Raw genomic sequence first — 26,269 nt, 5'->3', positions numbered from 1 at the left:
ATTTGGCCAAAAGCCCATTTTCAAATTACTGAGAGGCCTTGGGTATGGCCAGATGTCTGGAAATTGCTGTGCTTGTGAAGTGGTGCAGCAGGATGAGATATCAGCTTTCCTAGCAATGGACTGTGAATCCTCCATTCACCTGGCTGTGGAAGAAATTCAGTGACAAAAACAACAAAGGAATGTTGGGCCATTTCTTTCTATGCTGGATCTGTGTTGCCCGCACTCCTGCAGAAGCCATAAACTCAGACTGGAGACCAGAATAATGCTGTTTATTCCCATCTCAAAGCACAGTCATTCGATTAGTTACCTCCCCTCTGAGGCAGTCCTTAGGTTGTCCCACCAGAGAGCCATCTCCACTGCCCCACTCTGAGAAATGGCCTACTCCCTAGGGTATCCTATCATCTTTTCTCTTCCTATGATTTGCCATCTCCTTTTAAATTTGACTCCTTCCCTTCCACCCTCTTTTCTTCTGTGCTTCACTTCCTCAGACCTGTTTCTTGCCCTCCCTCCTCTTGTCTTTTCTCCCCTTCTCATACAGAAGCCTCCCCCTTCTACCCTTTCTCTTCAGTTTTGCTCATTCTCCCTGGCTTCTCCCATTTCAACCTGGTAGTCCCCAGGGCGCTCAGTCTTCACGCCTGTCAGTGCCCTCATACCTTGGCTTCTTTCTGCGACTTCCACTGTGCCTCCCCTGGCCCAGCGCTGTCCCTTTCTTGTTTTCTGTCCTGGCTGACTCTACCTACACCACTCCTTACGCAATTCTTCTCCAGAGCAGTGTCCTTTCAATGTGCTCTGGCCATTAGCACTTCCCACAGGTGTGGCTCCAGGATCTCTGAGATCATAGCCATCATCCCCTAGGATGTAGAGGAAGGGGGCCAAGAGGAGGTCCTTAGATGACTCAGAAGGTGACTAGAAAGGCTGAAGTGGCCCATTGGGCATGAGCCCTATTATCTTTGGGATCAAAGAATATGTTCCTGACCTCCACACGGAGGGTAGCAGGCGGGGGTGCACAGGGTCAGGGTTCCTGAGATCTCTCCCAGCAATCTCTGAGCAGGTCCATGTGGAACAAGGCTGCCCCTGTGAGGAGCCGTGCAGCAAAGAGGTGTCTGCAGGGCAGGCGTCTGGCAGCATGGATCGAACAGCTGCAGTGTGTCAGCGCCCCGTCCAGGAAGAAGTCTGAGGTGCCATCCTTAAGGGCAAAGCCAGCTCCGGTCCAATGGAAACCGCGAGTCCCGTGCTGCCTGGCGAAGGCCAGCTCCTCTGCCACCAGGTCTGCCAGCTCTGGCCCACAAGCTGCTTGGAATTTGGCTAGCGCCTCGGAGTCTACGACCTCATCCCTACCGGGGCGGCAAAACTTCTTTGGTTCCCCTGGGCCTTCGTTGTCTCTTGCCTGTATTGTCTCCCCTGAGGCCAGGGACTCAACTCTGGTCACTGCCCATTCTGGATTGCCCCCCAACACAGTCCGCGCACGAATGGTGCATGGCACACCATTCCCCATGCCTGATAGCCTCCCCTCGGGATCCCCAAACTCCGTCTGCTGTCTTCCATTCTTGGAGCCCACAGGTTGGGGTCCTCCTCTGTCTCCATTTACTACGCTTGTAGCTCTTGCGTCCTCCAAATGTACAACGACGATGTCCTCCAGGCCTCGTCTCCTTTTGACTCGAAGCCTCCCACTTCTCTCCTCCGCGATCTCTGGCCCTTTCTGCCCTTCGCCTCCCCATTGGGATCCCCTCTGATCTCCGTTCTCGGGGACCGGTTCTAAGGGCTTCTCCATATGGGCCCCCCTCCTCTTTCTATCGTCTAGTCCCTTCTCCATTTCAAATTGAGGCCCTTTCCAATCTCGAGGTTTTAGCGCATGTGCCCTCTTCTCTTCCTGTAACTGGACGTCCCTCCAGAGGCTTCCCTCAAGACTCCTGGCCTTCTCAGACTCAACCTGGGTACCTTTCTGATCTATGGGCCCCAGCACCCTAACCCTTCCATCCTCCATCTGGGTTCCTCTCCAGTCTCTGACCTCTGGCCCTCTCAAGTGCTCTTTTTCCAGTTGGCCTCCTGCCCCTCCAGGCCCCTTCATTTTCTGACTCTCCAAGCAGACTCCTTGCCCATCTTTCGCATGCAACCCCCTCCCCTTCTCACCCTCTCGCTCAGGCCTGCCCCAGTTGCTACTCTCCGCACCCCTCGTCTTCTCTTTTTCCGTCTGTGTCCTATTCTTGGTCTCCAGCAACACTCGGTCACCATTAACACCCTCGGAGGCTGCCTCTCCAGTGGCATCAGCCCACTGCATGGCCACTAGGTCGCGAAGACACTGAGCCACACTGTGTGAGGGGCTGAGGCGGCGCAGGAGTCTCCTGCGATGGCCCCGCACTAGAGCGCAGGCATCCAGGTCACGGGTTGCTTCGTAGGCACGGAAACGTACCCACATGTCGTGGCGGGGTGCCCAGTTGTGCTCAAAGTATCTGATGAAGGCAGTTGGAGCCTGGGAACGCAGCTCAGCCAGCGCCTCGCTGTAAGCGGTGTAAGACTTTGAATCAGCTAGGCGACAGAGGAGTGGCCACAGGTCTGGATCCTCTTGGCTGGCGCCGCCCAGCTCCTGTGCCTTACTGAAGAGCGTCTCCAGACCCTGAGCACGACAAATCTGCACGCGGGCACAGGGCAACAACTGGCGAACTGCGCGCAGCTGCCCGGCCACTTCGGGCCCGGCTGTGAGGCAGCGTACCCGGCCTTTCACATCCGGAGCGCTTTGCAGCAGGGAGACCAGCATGAACCGCAGCAGGCTCGGGGTACCAGGGCGCGCCACACAACAGGCAGCCTGGCGGGCACGTCCAGCGCTGTCAACACACAGCACTGCCATCAGGTCCAGCGCGCCCTGCAGCCCGGGCAGCCGGTCCACCAACAGGATGCGCGGGAAGCGCCGCAGCAGCGCCCTGGTGCGTGATGTCAGGAGGAACACAGTCTCCACCATCGCTTGGTCCTCCACGAACACCAGCTTCACCTGCGGGCAGGGCAGGGAGGCAAGGAAAGAGGTCAGGGGACAGTGTGTGTGTGCGTGCGTGTACATGTGTGTTGCCCTGCCCAGTTCCCAGGGCACAAGCTTAATCCTCTATAAAAATGCAAATTCATTGGTTCATAGATCTGCACAGAATCTTTTGATTGGCAGGAGGCATGTAAGAAAACCAAACTCTGGTGCTCTTGTAACCTAGTAGCTCTCTGGGATTTGCGACCGGGATACCCTGACCTGATCTGATATCACAATATGGGACATTTGCACGTGCGATATTGTTAGCTGCAAGAGACAAGCAGCCCTCTGAATACCCCACCCCTACCCTGTGCCTGTTGGAACTGAGACTGAACTTGCTTAGACAAGCCTCCCAATGGGTCTCCTGTATTTTAGTTTGAGGGACACTGGGAAGCAGCAGATTGTGGAGGCAAGATCAGATGGTCTTGATTTGAGCCTCCCTGCCCACCTCATGGCTTGATTTTACCTCTCTGCCTCAGTTTCCTCTTTAACCTCCATTTCTGCTGGTTTCTTCTTCTAGGAACTGACTGTTCACTCTTCCCAGGCCCGAGAGAGGGAGCAGCAGTTGAAAACAAAGCTCTCTAGAGCAGACTGAGGTCCTGCGCCTAATTCTTTCTGGCTGAATGGCATTTGGCAGCTTGCCTCACCCCCATCTCATCTATAAAATGGAGACAGCAAGTCCTGGGACTAGAGGGATGAAATATAGTAATGAGTCTTGTATATTGCCTGGCACAAGCAACATCCTCATTATTAAGCAGTGATATGTACTCTAGAGTCCAAGTTCACAAGGACCATTTGATTTGCTCAAAGAACCCCTCCCCAGCCCCAAGACAGGGTCTTTCATGTAGCCTAGGTTGGTCTCAAACTATGTAGCTAAGACTAACTTTGAACGTCTGACCCTTCTGTGCCTGCCTTCTAAGTGTGGGGTTAGAGGCATGTGGCCACTTTCAGTTTCTATTAGGTGTTGGGCTTGAACCCAGGGAGCCACCCAAGCAAGCACTCTACCAACCGAGATACATCCCCAGGCCCAGTTCTCTTTAGATATTGGGCCAGGGGCTGCAGATTCTTCAGCCAGTTTCTGTAAGAAAGAAGCCACAGCAGTAGAAACAGAATCTGAATCCAATTTAACCAGAGACCTCTCCACAGCCATTCTGCTACAACATAACCTCTTCCTGCAAGACTATTTAAAAAACAAAACAAAACACTGGATAATGTTCAGCCTTCACAAAATCTACTAAATAACCCATGGACAGACTGAGTAGATGGCTCAATAGGCAATGTCAGCGTAAGGACATGATTCAAATCCACAGCACCCACAGGAAAAACTGGGCACAGCTCTGTGACTATAACCCCAGCACCAGGAAGCAATTCAGGTAGCTGTGTGACTGTAACCCCAGCACTGGAAAGCATAGACAGGCAAATTCTGAGAGCTTGGAGACTGCCAGCCTAGCTGAAAACAGCAATTTTCACTTCACCATGAGATCCTGTTTCAAGGCAAGAACACAGAGACAGAGGAAGACAAGTGATGTTCTGCTCTGTCATCTGCATGGTCATGTGCATCCTTATGCTCGGGTACATGCAACACACACAGACAGACACACACTGACACACACAGACACACACAGACACACACACACACACACACACACACACACACACACACACATATATATATATAGAGAGAGAGAGAGAGAGTGAGAGAGCGAGAGAGCGCAAAAGATAATTAGTAAATAATAGCTTTGGTAGAATCCAAAGCAAGACATTGCTTTTCCTAACCCTAAAATCACACATTTAGCACCCCATTGGGTACTAAGATTCAATATATTTTAAGAAAAAATATACGGCAAGTTTATCATTGATTCAGTTATAGTTCTACTACGATATTTTCAGATATTACTTTTTAATTATTTTATATGTATTTTTGTCTGCATATATATCTGTGTATCATGTGTGTACCTGGTGCCCTTGGAGGCCAGAGGAGGATGTTGGATCCCCTGGAATTGGAGTTACAGTTGTAAGCTTCTAGGTGGGTGCTGGGGAACTCGGTCTTCTGGAAGTGCTGTCAGTGCTCTTAACCACTGATGCATCCCTCCAGCCTCCATTAGTTTATGCTGTTATTTGAATTTACTTAAAAATGTTCAACCCATACGTGCTGTATCCAGTAGGGTAGCCACATGGAGCTGTTTACATTTCAATTAAGCTGTCATCTTGGGGGTGGGTGGGTAATAAACTGTTAACCAAGAGTACAACATGCTTTCTGTGTTCTATGACTTTTAGTGAATAATGGAACCCCAGAGTGGCCAAAAAGGTCTCCAACTGCACCAGGGGAGTGACTTGCCCAAGTCTTGCAGGCTAGCAAGTGGAAGGTCTAGGAGAAAGGCTCAGACCTTGAGCACTAGTGGGGTAGGAGGAAGCAGGGTTGAAAGAGATGTGTGCGTGTCTATGAGTGTGCTGAGATCTGATGAAGGTGGGGCTATATATTGTAAACAAGTTTAGTTTTATTGAAAATATTTTTTGGGGCAAGCATGATATGCAGAGCATTGCTGTAGGCATGGATGAGGCGGACCATGGAATGTGTATGTGGGACAGGCAGAAAACAAAAGAGAAATACATGTAAAGTTGATGATTCTGGGTGAATCAAGAGCTGAGGAACATTAGCCATGCACGAAGCAGCTTCTCTACCAGACATTCCGCCAAATCCTTTAATAACTCCACAGAGCATGCACTGTAATTACACCCTCCCTTTATCTGAGGGGGAAACTGAGAGACAGAGAGGCTAGTCGCTTGCCTGGGGTCATCCAGATAGTAACTGGCCGAGTAAGGCTTTGAGTCCATGTGGCTCAGACATAAAAGCAGACTCATAGGCTCTAGCTTTGTACACAGCGGTGCATCTGCAGAGACGGAAAAGCTCAAGGAGCATTGTTTCAGGTGTGTGCATAGAGGAGGTGGAGGCTAGCGATGCTAATACAGAGACCACAGCACTAACCACTGCCTCTCATGCCTCCCTATATGCAAGTACGTGCTTTCCCTTTCACACGATCAGATAGCACTCTCCACTTTGTCCTGAAGGGGAAAATGAGGGAGTGACAACAATATTAAATAATTAAACCATACAGGGCCTCTTACTTTCTGGATTCTTTCTCTTTCTGTCTCTGTATCAGTGTTGTGGAACACTGTCATCTAGGTATGACATGACAGCTGCTCTCTTGAGATTTTAGCAGTCGTTCTCTCTGTCTCTGCCCCCCTCTCTGTCTCTCTGAGACCTGCACAAGGATGGGTCCATTAAACCTTCACCTTGATGCTGGGGGAGTGGCTACAAGAGGACTAGTTCTTCCCCAAAGATGTGTAAGTTTTTATTGGTTAGTAGGAAAGAGGCATTTTCTTCACTTGTGTAGCTCTTTGTAAACTGCCCATGCTCCCGTAACCCTAAATAAACTCACCAATTTATCAAGGTAGACTTGGGTGGAACTACATCTTGGGTCTGTTGTTGGTGCCCTATGTGGGGTGAATGACATTTGTTCATCTCCCGAGGAAATGTTCCCACATTCCCTGACATACATACTTAAGCCTCACCTGATGATCCTATAAATCAGTGTCTGTTATTATCAACTCCATTTACAGATGAAAAAACTGAGGCTCCAAGAAACTACATTACCTGTCCATAATGTGTTCACTGTCCCACAGTCAGTAAACTGCACAACCACAATTTGCAGGAAGCTTCCAGAACATATTAATATATTAATAGCAATAAATTAGGTTGCCAGCTTTGACTATATCCATGCCCCTCTCCCCAAGGTGGCTGACGTTAGTATAAATTCCTGGAAAACCTGGGGAAGGTCTTGATGACAAGGCTCCTGTCTGTCCTTTGCCAAAGTATACTGGTTATTTCTCTAGTAACTGTGACCAAATACCTGCTAAGAAACAACTGCAGTGAGGAAGAGTTTATTTTGGCTTACAGTTTTAGGGGCTACAGTCCTTCACAGTGTGGGTGGGAGTGTGGAGGAGTGTGAAGTGGCGGCAACCTGTGACTGAAGCCAGGAAGCAGAGCTCTAGGAAGTTGGGCTAAGCTATAAAGGCGCTCCCTTACTGATCCACTTCCTCTAGCAATGCTGCTTCTTTTGTTTGTTTGTTCTGAGACAGGGGTTCTCTGTGTAGCCTTGGCTATCTTAGGTTTGCTTTATCTTGTAAAGGCCCAAAACATTCCCAAATTGTGTCACAAACTAAAGACCACATTTTCAAGTACGCGAGTCTAAAAGGAGCATTTCACACTCAAACCATGACAAGTGACTGCAGTTTTCTCCACCCTGAGCACTTAGCAATTTGCACTTCGTGATCTTTGTAGGTGGGCAGCATCATGACTTGCTTTAGCCAACGAACGATAAAGAAAATGGACAGCTTTCCAAAAACAATCTTTGTTATGCTTTTCGGTACCAGCAGGGTCCTGCAACGGTGTGCGTGTTAAAGGCTTGTCCTCATGTGGCACTCCTTGGAGCCTTACAGGTCTGTAGTTCACTGGTGTATGCATCTGAAAGGCTGTGACCCCCACCTGTCCTCACAGCTTCTCTGCTTCCCTCCTTGCCAGGGCTGTGAGCAGCTCGCTCTGCCATGTGACGTACCACCATGCCAGAGGCCCAAGGCAATGAGGCTGCTGACTCTTGACCTAAACCTTTAAAACTGTGAACTAAATGAGCCCCTTTACTTTGTCAGTTTATGGCACTGGGCATTTAAGGATAGTGACATAAAGCCAGCGTGCCCTTTCTTAGAAAACTGCTGCAAAGTGAAAGGAATATAAGAACTCCTTTTCAGATTACTAATATGCTTTATAATATAGAACTCTTAGAAAGAACTTATAGGTGAAAAAACTGGGTGAGGCTATGCTGGGGGACAGGCTGAATACTCCTAAACATCTAAAGATAGGGAAGAGAGAAAAGATGACAGGTGCAAAACTTACCTTGGAAACTGGAAAGCAAGTGAGGAAACTGTCATCTCACCCACAAAAACTATGAAGCCTAAGTGGGCAGAGGAGAGGTACTAGAAACCAATAGCCGAGTCCCCATCAGGACCAGGCCACACAGGATTTTCCCACAAGACCAGGTTAGGGCTGTTGCAAACCCTGTGATTCTCCGCTCCCTCTATGCTGTCACTCTTCCAAGTGACCGGAGGCTTAGTCTGTAAACAGGGTAAATGGATAAAGTTGCTGGCCTTGGGGACAGCAGGCCCACCTGAGGATGAAGGAGGGAGATTCCAAGCTCCATGGAGGGTCGGCATGCATCATGCTGACTGCCAGCTCCAAACTCTTCCCCACATAGCTGCTAGACTCTGGCAGCCTGGCCTTCACCCCCCAATCAGGAGGTGGGAAGACTTTTCTCAGGGGACCTGACCAAGCCCCAGAGAAAGAAGGAGAGATGTTGACATTTGGCATTCTTCAGCATGCAAGGCAAGACAAACCACTTGTGTGCTGGGCATGGTGGCACAAAGTGTACTCCCAGGACTCAGGATGTGGAGGCTAAATGACCAAAGGTTCGAGGTCATTCGTAGGTACACAGCCAGTTCCAGGCCAGCCTGGGCTACCATGGACCCTTGCCTCAACCAACCAATCAACCAAAAAAAAAAAAAGATGCAAATGGTGAGTGGTGTGTGCACGTGCATACATGCATGTGAGAAATGGGGGTGGGTTATGGTTAATGGAGTTTTAATCAGCCATAAAGAAGAACAGTATTAGGTCATTTGTCATTTACAGGGACATGGATGGGCCTGAGAACATATTAAGTAAGTCAGACTGAAATAGAAAAATATTGCACTTTTCTCTCATCCGGGCAATCAGATATATACATAATGAAAGTCAAGGAGGATTATTAGGAAAGAAGATGTGAAGATAACAGGAGGAAGAGGAGGGAGGATGATGTGGGGTTGGTGACGAAAGCCCAAGTACATATGAGTGGAAATCTTGTGAACATACAGCTTTGCACACTGGATATGTTCTAACACACACACACGTATGTATGCATATATACACACATATTTGTAATATATATGTATATTTGAACATAGAAATGCAAACTTGCCTGGACATGTACAGCTCTGTGCTACCTGATGCAGAAGCTGCACTAGCGATGAGGTCTGTTTAAATTCAATAACTTAAAAACTCAGCTTTGGCCTTGGGAAACAGCACAGTTGGTAAATGCCTGCCACTCAAGGACAGGGACCTAAGTTCAGATTCTAGAAGCCACATAAGAAGCTAGTGGGAGGTGGAGTCACAGACAGGTAGCTCCCTGAAGCTCACTGGCCAGGCAGACAGCCTAGTCAGATTAACGAGGTTCAGGTTGACTGAGAGAGTCCATCTCAACAGTTAGAGGGGGTGGGCAGCAAGGTGGCTCAGCAGGTGAAAACCAAGACTGAGGAGCAGCGTTCGGTCCCCAGGACCTATATGGTAGAAGGCAAGAACTGACTCCTGCACGCTGTCCTCTGACCTCTGCATGCATGCTGTGGCATGGGTATAGGTGCACACACACTCCCCACATTTAAGATCCATCAGCCGCAGGTGTATATATGTACCCTACCACCACAACCGAAGACCAACAATACAAAACAAACAAACAAACAAAGCAAAACCAACCAGCCAGCTAAAGAGCCAACCAACCCAAAATCTGGCTCCTCAATCATGGTAGAAGTCATTTCAAGTGACCAAGAACATATGAGGCTAAGGGCTACTGTACTGTGTAGCAGAAATAAAATTACTAGCAGTACAGAAAGTTGGGCCTGGAGATGCAGCTCAGGGGTAGAATGCTTGCCCAGAATCCTTCAGTGAAGGGCTGGGGGCGTGGCTCACTGGGAGAACACTTGTCCAGCATAAAGCAGGCTTCCAGTTCTATCCCCCGGAGTGCAAACTAAAGGGGTAGTGAGCAGCACATTATCATCTCTCTGCACACCTTTCACTTCCTCTGCTTTGCAATACTTTGCACTCCATCTCACTGCATAACACAGCTTCCTGGGTATATCCTCAGGGGCATATCCTCGGAACATTCATTAAACAATGGACTTGTTTATATACTTTTCCTTTGTATGACCCAAGTAGAAAAAAATTAGATTGCATCTTCCCTCATTTGGGCCCTCTTCTTAGTACTCAACAGACATCATATCTGGGCATTGTTGTTTCTGCCACTAGAACTTCTGCAAGACAGCCATCAGCCAAATGTGCTTATTTAACTTTCAGTCCTTCAAAATGAACTCAGACTCTTACCTCATTTCAAGTGCTAATCAGCCATGCATGTCTGGAGCTCCCATATAACGCAATGCAGAATCAGAGAGTCTGCACAGGACAGAAAATTGCTGCTGGACAGCACACACTAGAGAATGTGCTGTGTCTGCACCTTAAGCACCCTCCCGGGCTTACTGAATAAACAGATGAATGAATGATGTGTGGGGAAGAGAATGAATGAACGACCTATGAAGTCGGTCAGCATAGTTTTCCCCGCCCAATGCTGCCTCCTGTGAGACCCTACCTTGGCCTCCGGATCTGTACGGAAGAGCCCCTCAAGCACTTGCAGGGCATCCAGGACCCCGTGGTCTGGGCCCTTGCAATGGGACAGCAGGCGGCGCACGTCAGCAGGGGCCACGAACTGCTTGGAGATCTGGTTGGTGATGCGGACCGGCAGGCAGGCATTGGCCAGTAAGTGGCCTGGGCGGAAGTGGTAGGCGAATTCGCGTGGGCAGGCAGGGTGGGAGTGGGTCAGCTGGCACTCAGACACCACGAGTCGATCCCGCAAAGGGCTCAGCTTGACAGTGATGAAGGCCGGGCAGCTGGGCTGGGGAGGCCTGCAGGGGGAACCACCAGCGCCTCTGTCACAACCCTTTGTGCAGTCTCAATTCGCTGTTTGTCCCCCACCCCCACTATTAAGTTTCAAGGACAGAGTGGAGAGGCTTAAGAATATACCAACTGGCTGAATTTGTACACGTTTCTGTTTCATTTTTCTCTCTATGGTAAAACGGAAGTGATTGAGTTTTCCTCATAGGATTCTTGTGAAGATAAAAAAGAATTGGTATGCTTAAACCCTCCAAAGACTGAAACAGCATCTACAACAGAGTAACCACTACACGCTGGTAAAGCCTTCAGCCACACCCCAGCTCTGCCCCAAACCACCTCATACCTTGTTATATTACTGCCAGAAATTTTTGGCAATAAAATACTTCAGGGGCTGGAGAGATGGCGCAGTGTGTAAAGACACTTGCCACCAAGCCCGATTACCTACGTTGGATCCTTGGAACCCACGAGTTGGAAGAAGGGAACAGATTCCTGCAAACTGTTCTCTGACGGCTACACATGTGAGCACATATACATACAATAAGTAAATAAATGTAACAACAACAACAACAACAACAACAACAACACCACCACTTCGGATTGTCTTGTACCTGTTTTTTGGTTTCACAATACCATATCCAGATGAGGCCTTAAGGAATTCTCCCTTCCCTCCGTCCCCAGAGGCAACCACAACCTCTAATTATGGCTTTTGCCCTGCCAAGTTTTCAAAACCACAAGCAATGGATGGTATGTTTCTGTTTCTAAACTTTGTATATCCAGCTGCTCTACTCTGGGTAGAGACAGGAAGGTCACCTGAGTCCAGGAACCCCAGACTAGACTGGGCAGCACAGCCAGACCCCTTCTTAAATAAACGAACAAACTAAAAAACAAAACAAAAAAACCCCTCATGAATAGAGACTGACAATAGTGTCCACAAGGATACGCAGCACCTGCCACTGATGTGTCAAAGACACTTTGAAGAACCAGGGTGGTACCAATCTATGGAGTCCTACACCTTATGATCCCAATCAACATGACTGTCTGCACGTGGGCACCACAGGACTCTGTATACCAGCCAGAACCTGAAACCCAGATAAACAGCCACGGGTCAAGAAAACAGGCTTAAAAAAAAAAAAAGTAACATTTAACAACATTAAGAACCAACTACCCATTACCATATCCAACATGGATGTATCGCAACAACGCCAGGAACACAAGAGCAACCCGTTGTGGGCTCCCCATCCACATTAAATTCAGCGGCAGACTAAGTTCACTTCTACTTCTAGACAGTGGTGGCTTTTGATTGGTTACCCCAGGAAGGAAGATGTAGGGACTTTGGAGACCTGGTCAAGTGCTAGTTTTTTGTTTGTTTGCTTTTGTTATTTTGAGACTGGTTTATTGTCTAGCCTTGGCTGTCCTAGAACTCGTTCTGTAGACTATGCTGGCCTCAGACTCACAGGAGTTGTAGGTTTTTTTAAAAAAAAATTATTTTTTATATGTATTTTATTTTGGGCAAAGTCATCATGTTAAACATGCATATTTTATATATTTTCCTGGGGGAAAGCCTTTGTTTTGTAGTAGTACAGTGGGGAAACTGATACCCCCTCACATTGTCCACATCCTAGTCATTAGAACTGTATGTATCACCTAATATTGTTCAAGAGAATTTTCAGATGTGACTAAATTAAGTATATTGAGACAAGTATGGATTGTAGTGGGTGAGAGAGGTCTGATACATCACCAGGATCTTTACAAGGGAGAGAAGAAAGTCAAACATTCAGAGAAGGAACTAAAACGTTTGTGTGGCTTGTGTGGGCTTCAGAACTGAAAGGATAGAGACCACTCCTCCCTGTACCTCCAGGGAATCAGAAATTCAAGGTCACCCTCAGCTATATAGCAAGCTCAAATTTATTCTGGTCTGTATGAGGCCCTGATTTAAGCCATCAAATTATGCTAGTTGGTCACAAAACAGAAGACAAAGCCAGGTGGTGGTGGTGCATACCTATAATCCCAGGACTCAGGGGGTAGAGGCAGGGAGATGTGTGTGAGTTCAAGGACAGCCTGGTCTACAGATTGAGTTCCAGGATAGTGAAGGCTACACAGAGAAGCCCTGTCTTGGAAAAAAAAAAAACCCCAAAATAGAAGATAAATACAATGGGTACCTTTTGTGCTTCCTTTGAAGACTGTTAGATTTTCCCAGGCTTTCCACTTGCTGACTACTGCTGCACTCTATAACCCTTATATCTATTAAGAGATTTCCCAGTTGTTCACCTCAGCATACACTCTCTTAGAATCCTCCCTGTGGGAGTGAGTTTGGAATAGTGGTTCTAAAAACTGTAGAGCACAGCCTGCTTCATAAGGTCAATTTCAGGAGTTATAATGAGTATTGTAAAGAACTAATGTGAAGAGGAAATACAAATCAGTATTTTCTTAATAATAATAATAATAATAATAATAATAATAATAATAATAATAATAATAACCTCTTTCAGAAAGAGGATTCAGCATGTAGTAGTGTGACATTAGCATTTCCCCCACTCTGACAGTAAGTTTTACCTATAGAATAGTGGTTGGAAAATATTTTCTGCTAAGGGTGAGATTAGTAGATATACTGTAAACAGGCATATGCAAATGTATGCAAATGAACACCATGGCCTTGTTTCAATAAAACTTTATAAAAATGAGTTTCAGGTTGGATGAGCCCAAAAGCGTCTTAGCTTGGTAACCCTTGTAACATACAAAGCCTGCTATGTAGTCAGGAGGTCATGGTTTCTTGGTAGTCTAGTAACTCAGTAGTGAATGCCCCCAAATGGTCTTCCAAATGGTCTCCAAATCATTCCTGAGACAGGTGATTGTCCTTAGCATCGATAATATAATGAAAACTTTCCATGAGACACCTCTTTTCTCCCACATGCATACTCAGGAGCCCAGCAGATTAAAAAGGAAAAAAAAAAATCAAATAATCGACTTTCCCCCTTATTTAAAATAAGAAAAGATAGTTAGAAATGTAAACCTATTTTGGTGTTTGAGACAAAATCATGCTGTGCAATCCAGGCTGGCCTTGAACTCACAACCTCCTTACCTCAGTGCTGAGATCAGAAAAAAATTAAGTATACAAATTTATAATAAATAAAAAACCAAACATATAGGCCCCACATGGTTATCAGGTGAAAGCAACATGCAGCCACATTTGCTCTACCAAAAATGGCACATTCCCAAGATTCCAAGGAGAGTTCATAGCCATTTGTTGGAGTCTGGTCTGGTCACTTTGAAACTGGGTGGTTTCTGCCTCTAGGTCAGATCTTCATTCAGGGGATGCCACCATGTCTGTGAAGCATCCATCTTGCCAGAAAACACATGTCCTCTCTGGGGTCCTAGAATCTCACATGACAAAACACAGATGCCTCAATGTGCCATTTTTCGTAGAGTAGGGGTGGGTAATGCCAGCATCCTTGAAGGCAAACTCCACGTGGACAGGAATTACCTATTTTACCCTGCTCACTTACAGCAGCACTTGGCCCTCAAAGAAGCTCAGCAAATGTTTACATTGTTCCCCCCCCCCCCCCCGACATCTACTGGTTCTACCTGCAGATCCCCCAATCAAAAATCAAGTTAGTTAGAACACCCCCCGCCCCCGACATCTAAACTGTTTTATGGACACATTTTCCTTGTCATGTTCCCAGCGGTGCAACAGGGTTAAGCAGCTGCATGCAGTGGGTATTACAAGCCATGTGTGTATAGGTACTTGAAGGAAGATATGCATGGGTTATATGAAAATCCTACACAATTTAAGCACCTGTGGCCTCAGGTGTTCTAGAATCAATGCACAAATACCAAAGACAACCATATCCCGAGTGAATCACTGAATCCCACCTAAACACCTGGCAACACATTCAGGGACCCTTCTCATCTCATCAAAACCACCCACCACCATGCTCTGCCTGTCACGGTTTTGGAATGTCTCTGGACTATCCATGTTCCTTCCATCTTTACAGCCACTAGCATTCTTTCCTCTGTCATGAAACATCTTTCTTTCCTTCTCTTTAACACTCACTTGGCTTACTCTTCCTTCAGACCATACCACTACCATTATCTCCTCCAGGAAGTCCTCTCTGATGAAGACGAGGTTAGGATAGATTCCAACGTACACTAGGGTGATGGTGTAAAGGATGCCTGTGTGTATCCTACGCTCCCCACTACATCTCAAGACACACAGACTGTACATATGAGGGGTTCAGAACAACGTTCTTGACTGGACTAACAGGTTGATCCTCAGAACCCAGAGACCATCAGGGTACCGGAACACTTGACTCCTATACTAACAATCCATGATTGAAATACAGATGGGTGGGGCAAGACAGGACAGAAATTAAAAGCATAAGCTCTGTAGTCAAGACTTGGGGCCAAGTCTTGGCTTTCCCACAGTAGCTGGGCTATTTACTGTGTGTGTGTGTGTCTTTTAACTACTCTGTTCCTTGGTTTTCTGATCTGGAAACTGGGGCTGACATACTACCATTCTTCCAGGCTTGATGAAAGGAGCTAAATGGTGTACAATGGTTAGAGAGGGGTGAGCAAACATTTAACAAATGGTAGTTGCTATTGCCATAACATCCCCCCCCCAAAAGGTTGCGGTTTTTATCCGTTTGGTGTTTCCCTCATGTTTATTCTTAAAATTTAAAATGTGTGTTAGGGTAGGTGTGAGGCTCAGAGGATAACTCGCGGGAACCATTTCTTTTCTACTATCGTCTGGATCCCTGGGATCAAACACAGGTGGTCAGGTTAGTAGCAAGTGCCATTACTCACTGAGCCATCTCACTGGTCTGATATAATTGTTGTTCCACTTGCAGAGTTTAAAGACTTTGTGTAGTTGAAGGCTGGGGTATAATGGGAAATGTGGTGAAATACTGTCCTACAGAGGGTTGTGGAGAGCAGCTTAAGGCCAACGCATCTCTGGAAAGTGGGATACTAAAACACTCCCCAGATACTCAGCCTCCTCCTTGGCCTCTGTATCCTCTTCTCTAGGCCACACCCAAATAGGGGAGACTTCCCTAAATCAGCACTGACTCTGCTTAGGGCCTTTTGGAACTCCTCAGTATCCCAAGGATGAAGCCCCAGTCCCTGGACTCAGTCCTGCTACAGATTTCAAGCCATGGCCTGTCCCTAGACTGTGGCACCAGAGAGACCCTCTTTGTGCAACTGTGTAGGACAGGTACAGGAGCTCAGAAATGATGAACTCAAGTTACTGTCCCCAAACTAGCCACCAGCCCCCTGCCCCCCCCCCCCCCCGCCACCACCACAGAGTTCTCCACCCAGAAAGCAATCTTTCTGTCCACTGGGTCATCAGGTTCAAATTTGGGACCATGTTATCTCTCCATAGCCATACCCTCTGCCCAGTGGACCATCCCTAAGATTTCAAGGACAAGATGGCTCAGTGGGTAAACATGCTTGTCACACCAAGCCTAAGGACCTGAGTTGGATCCCTGGTACCATATAGAGGAAGAGAACTGACTCCCTCAAGTTGCTCTCTGACTTCCACCCCTAGATTGTGGCATGCTCCCCATTCCCTACGAAATACATACATGTTAAAAGAAGGTTTTAAGTAGAGTGGACCACTTTCCTCTTCCCCACCCTCAACTTGATTCTCACTACTATATGTGGCTGTTTGAAATTTCTCCCGCCCTTTAGGCTTTTGTCTCCTTGGTTACATTCTGAGTAGCTCAAGAGCTCAGATAATAAACTCAGGTCTCAAAACACACAGTATTCACCTCAGTAAATGGTTGTTAAATGATGAATTGGGTCCTCCTAGCAAAGGCAGATTATTGGTTAGTCTTGTCCCTCTTTCAAGTGCTCGCTCTCTAGACAGCTGGGTGAAGACACATGCTCAATGCTGCTCTGGTATTAGACCTCTCGATTCTACTTCCAGAATAAGGAACAAACTAGAGCGCACCCCCGGAACAAATGTTGAAATAGCTCAGGTCAGAACAGCCGTGGACTGCCTACTCTATGTGGGATGCCCTTGCAAAGAATTAACAGGTATCAATTCATTTATTTAAAACCTATGACATAGACACTTCTGTGCTCCTTGTTTTCCAAATGAGTAAACTGAGGCTCAGGGAGGTGAAGTTATTTCTTCCATGACTGTAATCCTAGGTAGACACCAGCTCCGAGTCTATACTCCTACTCTGGTAACTATGATCACTTAATTGGCAGCCCAGGATGCCAGGCATGGGGTAAATGCCTTCTTATGCATGCATACATTTCCTCACAATGGTCCTCAGAAGCAGGTTCATCTGTGTCGTGCCCATTTCAGGGATGTGAAAACTTGAGTCTGGAGGTGTGAAATCCATTGCCCAATGGTACCCCATTTTAGTAAACAGTAAGAGTTGGAGTCTGGCAGACCAAAGGCACAGCCTGTATTTTTATGTACTCTCCTCTTACCCATAGCTTCAAACTAATCTTCTCAAACTCTCTCTCACACACAGGTACCAGACAGGCAGGAAAAAACAGTGGCAGCTCAGAGCATGATTCAGTAAAGAAAAGCAGTATAGGGGACACATGGGAACTGTAAAGGCCTGTCTCAGTAGCTGACCATTTGCTATACAGAAGCATGGTGTTGTTTCGTCCTATTTTCAAGGAAGACTGGAGACATCTCAGCGACAGCTTCCCTAGCTCCAACCCTTTGGTGGCAGTACCCATCTGCCAGGACCTACCTGCAAGCTTATTCTTTTAACCTCAATCTTCCTGGCCAGTCAGGAAGTCCAAGATGGGCAGAATTTAGCCTAAAACATCCCCAGCTCCTATCACAGAACCTGGCTCTACACTGGACAGAGATATCTTCCTGTCTTGTGGCTTTCCTCGCAGTTCAGACTTCCAGGCTGGTTTTTTTGTAGGTGTTCAAAACCTGGCCCTTTTAGTTTCCTGGTTGGCTCTGGGTATTTGGCTAACCAGTTCCTCATTTCCTTTTGGCTTGTTTCAGTAAGTCCCTCACTCTCTCCAATGGCCTATGTTAGACCCTGTATATCAAGCGTGCGTTGTTTTGTAGTGAGTATATTTGTTTCCTGGCTTAACCTCTGTTCCTTGATTCTGCCCTACCTGGCCTCTTTGTACTTGGCAGTCAGTGGGCCTCTCTCCCTGGTATTGAATCTGTGGGTAGGAGGCTCTCTGTCTGGACCACCCTTGTTCCCCTCCCCCTGCAGGGTCACAGCTCAGGCTCACGCACCACGCTGTGGACTGGTTGGGCATGCGCACATCCTTGCACACCAGCAGCACGTAGCTGTACTTGAGCACGTGGATAAGCCTGTAGAGTGGGGGCGTGTTGGCCCACGGGCTCCGTGCCACATGTGTGGAGCTCTTCACCGAGAAGACCACCAGCCGCTGCTGGCACCACTTGTCGAAGAAGCGGCTGAACTCAGCCCAGGAGAAGAAGGTTCGATCCAACAATTCCTGTTCTTCCTTCTGCACTGCTGTGCCTGGTGGGGGTTCTGTCAGCTCCATCCTGGGGCCCTGGGCGAAGGTGGGGAGAAGAGCTGGGCATCAGACCCATTCCTACCTGGGCTACCCCGTTTTTTTTTTCCTAGTCACAGACTGTCTGATCAGCTACTGGTACCTCAGCTATGTCTCTGGGCAGATCAGAGTGGTTTCATTGTCTGTTTTCTAGAAAGGACTCTCCATGCCATTTTTGTGGTCCACCTGTTGCTTCCCTAGGTTCAGCTGGCACTTCATCAATTTCAATTCTAGTCCTAGATGCCTTAGATGTGACCTCTAGGGACAAGTGGGATCAGTTCTAAATAGTTCGCCTTCAGCTCAGCTGTGGACGTCTTTGTAGATGTATTCCTAGCTTCTGGCTCAGATGTCTCCTTCTTCAATACGTGTCTCCTATCCCTGGTGATAACTTCTAGCAGCCACACTGGTCTGGAACTCCCTTTTCCTACAAGTGTACATTTGACCGTAACTCATATTTACCTTTATACACCTTGGCTTCCTTCTCTCTAGATGTGTCAGATGTGCAGCTGTTGCCCTCTCAGATACAACCGCCTGAACTGCTTGCTCCATTGGGCTGTGGCTTGTGCTTCCCAGAGATGCTCTTAACCCCATATGCGCTCCCTATGTTCAGTCACTGATCCTCTGCCTACAGAGGTGTGGCCCACTTGTGGCAAACTCAACTCCGAAGTGTCAGAATCATCTTTGGTCCATACTCCTCCTAAGATTTACTCTCTTCCTGGGCCAACTTGCAGGCCCTTCTTTCCCAGCAATAGCTACAATTCTCAAAGTGTACCTTCCTTCTGGACTTGGCTCCTCATCCTTAGATGGGCTTCTTCGCCCCTAATGTTTGCTTCCCCCCCCACCCCCGCCTACGTCCCGTTGAGCCTTCCCTCGCTCGCTTAGCACCTTCTGCCTGGTTCCCAGCTCTCAAGAACCTCCCAGCCCATCTCTCCGCTGCCCCTCCCGGCCTGACAGTCCCACACAGCGGTGCTTCTCCACTCCCCAAGCTGTGCACCCTTCCCGCCCCCCTCCCCCTCAACTTACCTACCCAACCCGAAGCGGCGTCCACCTCCCACAATGCCTCGCGCCCAAGCCCGGCCCGGCCCTTGCTCCCGGGATGCTCCGCGCGGTATCCCGCCTTTCTTCCCGCAGTGCCTGGCAAGGTGGCTTTTCACCTAGCCTTCTCTTCTCCCCGCCTGTCACCCGTACGACCTCGCAGCCTCACCGGCCCATCCACAGGGAAGACAGGCTGGAGGCCGCTTCCCAGCATGCCGTGCGGGACAGCGCCCCTCCCCTCCTCACTCTGTCCCATTTTCCAGGCTGCCTCACGCTTCGGAGACTACAACTCCCAGCAGCCTTCGGGCGATGGTGACAGCGCGCGCTCCGCTCAGGCCCCGCCTTCAGCCGTCTCCGCCTCCGATCCCGCCCGCCAAAGTCTGCGCGCGAAATCCTTGTGGCGCGAATTTGGGGCTTTCGGGTCTGCGTAGCCGATCGAACGAGCGAGTGAGTGTGGCATCCGGCTAGGTGACTGGAGAGACAAGTGGGTCCATGGGCACGTGGCTGTGGCTAGGGCTGGGGCTGCGGGTCAGCGAGCATGCCGCGCGCTTGTCGCCGGTGAGCTTCGCTAGTTCAGGGGTGCGGGCGGAGGAGCGGGTGTGGGGACATCGCGGCGGCCGAGGGCGCAGGGGAGAGGACAGCAAGGAGCCGGGGTGGAGGAAGAGCCACCGATTGACTGGTGGACCCAGTAGGCTGAAAGCGCCGGCCTCTGCCGCGGACTGGTGGAGACCTGGAAGGGGGCGGGGCCAGGCGAAAGGCCGGGGGTGGGCGTGGCCACCGGAATTAATTGTGCCCCGAGAGCAGGGGCGGCCTGGGGCTGAAGGGAAGGTTTCCGTGTGTGGAGTTTATAACACTACGCCAGGGCCAGCTGTCAGTCAACGTAGGATGCTAGATGTAATGGGACGCTTATAGAGAGAACAGGGTGACGTCACTGGTCAGCTTGCGGTCTCTCTTGAAGACGAGAGAAGCTTGGCGTGATGAGTGTCAAGACATAGGAAAGAGGTGAGCTTGGCTCCCAAAAAGGGACACGAGGAACACGGGGTCCTGGCCTGGGCACGGGTGGGACAAGACGAGGTCTGGAGGTGAGAGGCCTGTAAACACTTAGGGGGAGGGTCAGGTCTTGTTACTTAGCTTGTGTGGAGTTGAGGAGGCAGAGAAACTTGGGCAGGGAGAGCAGAAGGACGTTGTCAAGGCGAGAGGGACGTTTGGAAAGCGAAGCTGGCATCTGGCAACCAAGGAGGGCTTGGGATGTATCTTAGTGATAGAGCGCGTGCCTAGCAGCACCAGTGCTAGTCGCGGAGTGGGAGTGGAAACTAAAGAAACTTAACTCTCAAAGAAAGAATGAAAACATGAAAGAAGAATCTATCTGCATGTCCTCAGCAAATTTTTCACATTAGATGGAAAACAGACACCACTGAGAAAGGCTTCCCTTTTCTGGTTTGGAAATTTTATGCCTTAATAATAAGTCTTAAAGTTCCATATTGGTTTTTAAAATTGGGTGTTTTTCCCGAAGAGGAAATTCATGTTTCGTGCGTGCGTGCGTGCATGTGTGTGTGTGTATGTATGTACACTAGGTGTTGTGTGTGTATGTGTGTGTGTGTGTGTGTGTGTGTGTGTGTGTGATGTGTATGGGAATCCAGGACCATGTGTACAGATACTACTCTCTACCTTATTGTGTTCAAACAGGGTCTCTCATTGACCCTGAAGCTCAGTCACTCTTCTGGCTAATGTGGCTGGCCGACCAGTGAGCTTCTGGGATCTGCCTTTCCACTTGTCTCCACCCCACAGTGCTGGGCTTACAGGCATGTATAGCCATACGTGACATTTATTTATTTTTAACATGGGTGCTAGGGATTCAAACTCATGTTCTCTTGCTTTTATGGGAAGCTTTCTTACCGCCTGAGTTCTCTGCAGCCTGATTGCATTTGTTCTTTTATTTCCTTAGGAAGGGTCCTGTCCTCTATCCCCAAGTCTTAGTTTCTGCCTAGCCAGTATCTTTAGCAGGTTTTGGATTTCTTTTTCAGGTACAACTGATGAGAAAGAAAGAACAAGAGAGAAAGGGAGAATTCTGCCGCCACCATGCAGAGAAGCATTAGGTAAGGCCCCTGCCGTGCTCCAGGCACTTTGTGTTGTGACGTTTTCCTGGAAAAAGGAGAACTTAATACTCATCCCAGATAGGGCACCGGTGACAAGCTAACGAAGTGATTCCATCCAAGTTTAGCTTAGTGAACCAGTGAGTTTATTGCTATCACTTATAGGAGAGTTGGTGCCTCAGAGGCAGCCACGTCACTCCAAAGTGCACTCCAGCGTGGGTGATGACTCTTCTTCAAGGTTGCGTCCCTAGAGCTCCCCGCTCAACCGCTGACAGCTCCGCTGAAGAGTCCTCTCACCCCCGGCAATTGCTGACTGCTTGTGTGGACACCTTGGGAAGGTGCTTGTGAGTCTTGCAATCTGATCCTCCTCAGGGTCTTTAGCTTCCTGATTCTTGAGTTCCCTCCTCCCTGCCAGAGGGAGTAGTCTATATAATACACTCTCCAAGCCCCGGGCTTTCGGCTTCAAATCTACCTTTTGGGACAAGACCTTGACTGAGACTTCAGGCTGAAGGTTCCTAGAGTTGAGCAGTCCGGAAAATGGGAAGTGGCCCATGGAAAGAAGGTGATGATTTAGTCAATTTGTTAATTTTTGTTGCAGGGTATTGATCCCTAAGGCAGGGGTTCTCAGTCTTCAGTTTTGTTCCCTGGGAGCATGTGGCGATGTCTGGAGACATTTTTGGTTCTGACGGTTTGGGGGTGGGGTGGGTGGGAGATGTCTGTGATCTGCTTTTGATATCTAGTGGACAAAAGCTAGACATATACTGACTTTCTCTTGGTGCACAGGACAGCCTCAGTGCTGCTTGAGAAACCCTGCACTAGTGCAAGGTGGCTTTTGGAACATCAGAGAGGAAGACACTTGGTTTCCATAGTGACAGGCTTGGTTAGATCCATCTGTCGAAACACTGTCACGGTCTGTCTCCCCGTGGTGAGCTCTTTGACACCGTTACCCTCAGGCTGGCTTTCCCAAGATTAGCAGCCCCAGGGAAGAGAGTACCTCTCTTGCTTACTTATATTTTTTATTTATTTATTTTTAATCTTCCTCTCATCCATTGCATCCCGACCACAGTTTCTCCTCCTCCGTTCCTCCTAGCCTATGTACTCTGTACTTCCCCTCTCCCTCAGATCCATTCTTCTGTTTCTCTTCAAAGGAAGAACAGGCCTCCCAGGGAAATTAACAGAAAATGGCGCAGCAAGGTACAAGTCTAGGCACAAACCCTTATGTCAAAGTTGGATGAGGCAACCCAGTGGGAGGAAAAGGGTCTCAAAAACAGGCAGAAGAATCAAAGATAACCCTCACGTTAGGAGTCCCCCAGGAACACCAAGCTACACAACTGTAACACATGTAGAGGACCCAGCTCAGACCATACAGGCTCCGTGGCTGCCACTTCAGGTTCTGTGAATCCCTAGGAGCCCTGTTTGGTTGATTTCTGGGGGTTGTGCTCTCCTGTGTCCTCCACCCTTCCACCCTTCTAGTTCCAATAATCCCTCCTCCCCCCTCTTTTGTGGGTTTCCCCTGGCTCCACCTAGTGTTTGGCTGTGGGTCTCTCTACATCTGCTTCCATCAGTTGTTAGGTGAAGCTTTACTGATGATGATATGATGATAGGGCTAGGGACCAATCTATGAGTGTGAGCATAGCAGGATATCATCATGAATCATTTTATAGCCTTTTTTTTTTTTGCCAGTTGTATTTGGTTCTATACTGGGTATCTGGGGCTGTCTAGCCTCTGGCTCCTTGCCATCCACCTCTCTCCTTTCTGACCCAGCAATATCTATAGTCAAATTTTTTGGCTTGAGACAATCGTGGTGGCTCAGGTGTGCACTGCACTGCACTAGCTTTCCAGGCCTAGGTCGTGTGCCCACGTATAATAGCTGTAAGTGTAGGCCACTCATACCATGTACTAAGAGGAAGGGGTATATCAGAGAAAAAGGAGGGAATGGGTACTAGCAGGCTCAGACCTGGACATCCTCCTTGGACGCTTGGGAGGCACAAATCTCCAGTGATTCAGGTGATGGGAAGCCTGGGTAGGTTCTGTCCTGGGATGACAGCTCTTTGTTCATATGCTTTCTGTTCTCTTATTTTCTTTTCTTGTCCTTTACTATTATTTTTTTTTTTCAGTGCCCAGAATAGAGTAAAACCCAGGGTCTTTGCCCACGCTAGGGAAGCCCTCTCCCACTGAGCTGTTGTGTCCCTCCTCTGTCTGAGGATTATATAAAAATAGAGTCATCTGCACGGTTGGGCATCGTGTCTGGAGCCGCAGGCGTGGCCCAGATGAGCAGAGCGTCGGTGCTATTAATGACTCACCCCTTTGTCGTCCTCCAGGTCGTTTTTCCAACCCACAAAAGAGGGTAAAGCGAAGAAGCCTGAGAAGGAGACACCCAACAGCACCAGAGAGAAGGAACCCCCTCCAAAGTATGTAAATAAGCATAAAAAGTAAACAAATACAAATTAAAAAAAAGATACAAAGAGCGCAAACTGATCTTGCACAGGACCACAGTTTGCTTCCCAGCAGTCACATCAGGTGGCTTACGGTTATCTGTAACTGTAGTCCCCGAGTATCTGATGCCTCTGGCTTCTTGAAACACCTATGCCCATTTGCACCTATTCACACAGAAATGTACACAGAAATAATGATGATGATGATGATATAAATCTAGGGGCTGCAGAGAGGAATCAGCATTTAAGAGTACTTGCTGTTCTTCCAGAGCACCTGGGTTCAATTCCCAAGCACTTAGGTGGTGGCTTACAACCCACCTGCAACTCCAGTGACAGGGGATCTGATGCCTTCTTGAGCAGTCGGCATTCATATGGTACATGGATAGACATGTAAGTGAAGTGCCCGTGCACATAAAAATAAATGAAAAAAAAATTAAAAAAGACTTCTTGACCTCTTCCCACTAATTCCTCATAAAAGAAGCACTGTGATGAGTTTGCACAGCTATTGGCACAGTAATGCCTAATGCACCTGATGGGTGAGTGAGTATCTCACACTAGAGCCCCAGGTCTGTCTGCTTGCCACTGTTGTAGCTCAAGTGGCTGGCACAATGCCTGACTTGTAGTCCTTACTCATTAACAAACACTTTTAGCTTATTTTTAAATAACAAAAGCGAGACTATTTTATATATATATATATATATATATATATATATATATATTTTCTTCTATATGTTGTTATGGTGGTGGTATTGCATATATGTATTTACTGAGAAGATAGCTGTCAAGTATTTTCTACATGCCAGATACAGCTCAGGACTGTTACAATAAATTGTATCAGTTTGGCCTAGGAAGCTGATAACTGACACAGAGACACTGAAACGTACTTTAAAGCTGCAAGCACTACGGGCCAGGCAGAATCTAAACATTCTACTCTACTAGTAAAGTAAAACAAACTACTCTAAACCTCATAACATAGATATAGCCCAAGCACTTGCCTATCCGATTCTCTCCCCATTCCTCTTCAGCTGTTAACTGTCTTCCCTCTCAACTGTCAATCTTGGCTCTGCCCCCTCCCCAGGAAGTCCCGCCTTCTATTTCCTATCCTTCTGCCCAGCTGATTGGCTAAACAGCGCTTTATTGACAGTTGTTACTCCACTCAAGACATTCCTCCACAATTCCCCTTTTTAGTCTTAAAAAAAACCTTTTACGTATACATTTATATTATTACACCAATATACAATATACGCACACAAGAACCACAAAACAATCATTATATTCATGTTATACTCATAATGTTTCGCTGTCTTCAACCCCATCAGAGACTTAAGAGAAGGAATAAAATTAATTCGCTGAGTAACTAGGAAGTACAGGTTAGCAGTTTCCAAAATGAAAAAAATGACAGAGACACTTTGTTGCCTGAACAGTCACTCAAAACTCTTTACCACTTTGGAGCATCATCTTCAGCCTTTTGGCCCAATATAGCTGACAGGCATATTTGTGAAGCAGGGACTATGGAGGACTGGGCAGAATTTGGCCATCAACTTCACCTGCATCCAAACTTGCCCATTTCAGGCAGAATTTTGCTTGTGGCAGAAAACAAGAACATTTTGACCAGTGGCTGGTTTGCCACATCTGAAGCCATCTTCATAAGGAGGTTCCTTGATGCTCATTACTTTCTTTGAGGCAGGCCGGATGTTGCCAGGAGTCAACCTGTCTCATTTTCAAAGAATCCTCAAAACGATAAATTTTTTAAATGCCATATTCTGTAGTTCTCTGAGGTTTTTGAAGACTTTATCTAAATATTTTACTTTATCTGTTGAACATACGGTGTATATTCTTGTGATAAAATTGAATAGTACAATGAATTAAAATTAAACTCCTTTTACATCAATATATAATATTCTTTAACAATGAATTAAAAATAGCCTTGTGAGTAACAAGGCCTTAAGTTGAAGAGTAGATTCAATAATTTACCTTTTGTCCCATTATTCCTATATATTTCTATATTCTCAGAGGAAAATCCCTGATTCCAACCTTGTTCTCTCTCTGAATAAAACCAATAACAACATAATCAATTCCCAATGAAAATAAATATCCATAGCCCAAAACCTTACCCAATCCCCCTTTAAGGGAAATGTGTTGGCGTTCTCTTTTTAAGGCTTCTTCAGGCTGATTTGGGATGAATAATACCTATGTAGGGGCCCAAATAAAACTGGGAAAATGGTTAAACAAGCTAGAGATAGCATTTGTGGTCCAGTCTCTAAATGTTGAGAAATTCAGGCTTAGTAACAGTCCTGTGTGAGACAGTCTGAAATGCTGGACCAATTGGAGTCAGGAGCTTTCTCCAAAGCTGTCCTGGGAGCTGTTCTGTTCTGATGACAACAGCAACCGA

General features: G+C 47.5%; 2 protein-coding genes across 6 annotated transcripts in view; one reads left to right on the top strand and one right to left on the bottom strand.

The window, feature by feature from the left end:
- Nucleotides 1-253: 253 nt before the first annotated feature.
- Nucleotides 254-19,504, bottom strand: ZSWIM9 (zinc finger SWIM-type containing 9). Of its 3 annotated transcripts, none has more exons than XM_084770115.1 (4): nt 19,338-19,504; nt 18,031-18,314; nt 10,513-10,825; nt 254-2,986 (listed from the first exon to the last, which is right to left on the bottom strand). In XM_084770115.1, exons 2-4 carry the CDS (start codon nt 18,303-18,305, stop codon nt 1,013-1,015), a joined length of 2,562 nt encoding a protein of 853 aa, XP_084626241.1. In that variant the 5' UTR covers nt 18,306-18,314; nt 19,338-19,504; the 3' UTR covers nt 254-1,012. The 3 variants fall into 3 exon arrangements, with proteins under 3 accessions (XP_084626241.1, XP_084626242.1, XP_084626240.1); XM_084770116.1 differs by having other exon boundaries at nt 19,342-19,504; XM_084770114.1 differs by lacking the exon at nt 19,338-19,504 and adding an exon at nt 18,774-19,272.
- Nucleotides 19,505-19,692: 188 nt separating this feature from the next.
- LIG1 (DNA ligase 1) overlaps nt 19,693-26,269 on the top strand; it is a 38,638-nt gene continuing 32,061 nt past the window's right edge. The window contains exons 1-3 of one of the 3 annotated variants that reach the window (XM_084770111.1): nt 19,693-19,833; nt 21,374-21,445; nt 23,764-23,853. In XM_084770111.1, the coding sequence (XP_084626237.1) occupies nt 21,429-21,445; nt 23,764-23,853 (107 nt within the window). In that variant the 5' untranslated portion in view covers nt 19,693-19,833; nt 21,374-21,428. Of the gene's footprint in view, nt 19,834-20,130; nt 20,352-21,373; nt 21,446-23,763; nt 23,854-26,269 lie in introns of those variants that run through there. The other 2 variants (XM_084770113.1, XM_084770112.1) reach the window with 2 other exon arrangements.

The sequence above is a fragment of the Acomys minous genome, assembly GCF_964271855.1.
Source record: "Acomys minous genome assembly, chromosome: 20".
Classification (NCBI taxonomy): Eukaryota; Metazoa; Chordata; class Mammalia; order Rodentia; family Muridae; genus Acomys; species Acomys minous.
The sequence above is the reverse complement of the archived record's forward strand: the minus strand, read 5'-3'. Positions and strand labels throughout refer to the sequence as shown.

Excerpts from the sequence above, each read along its gene's own strand:
- ZSWIM9 (XM_084770114.1), bottom strand. The coding sequence starts at position 18,905 with ATGGGGTTAAGAGCATCTCTGGGAAGCACAAGCCACAGCCCAATGGAG. Across the intron at positions 18,315-18,773 it reads GGAAGCCAAGGTGTATAAAG|GGCCCCAGGATGGAGCTGAC; the intron begins GTAAATATGAGT and ends ACCTTCGCCCAG. Across the intron at positions 10,826-18,030 it reads CCCAACCAGTCCACAGCGTG|GCCTCCCCAGCCCAGCTGCC; the intron begins GTGCGTGAGCCT and ends TTCCCCCTGCAG.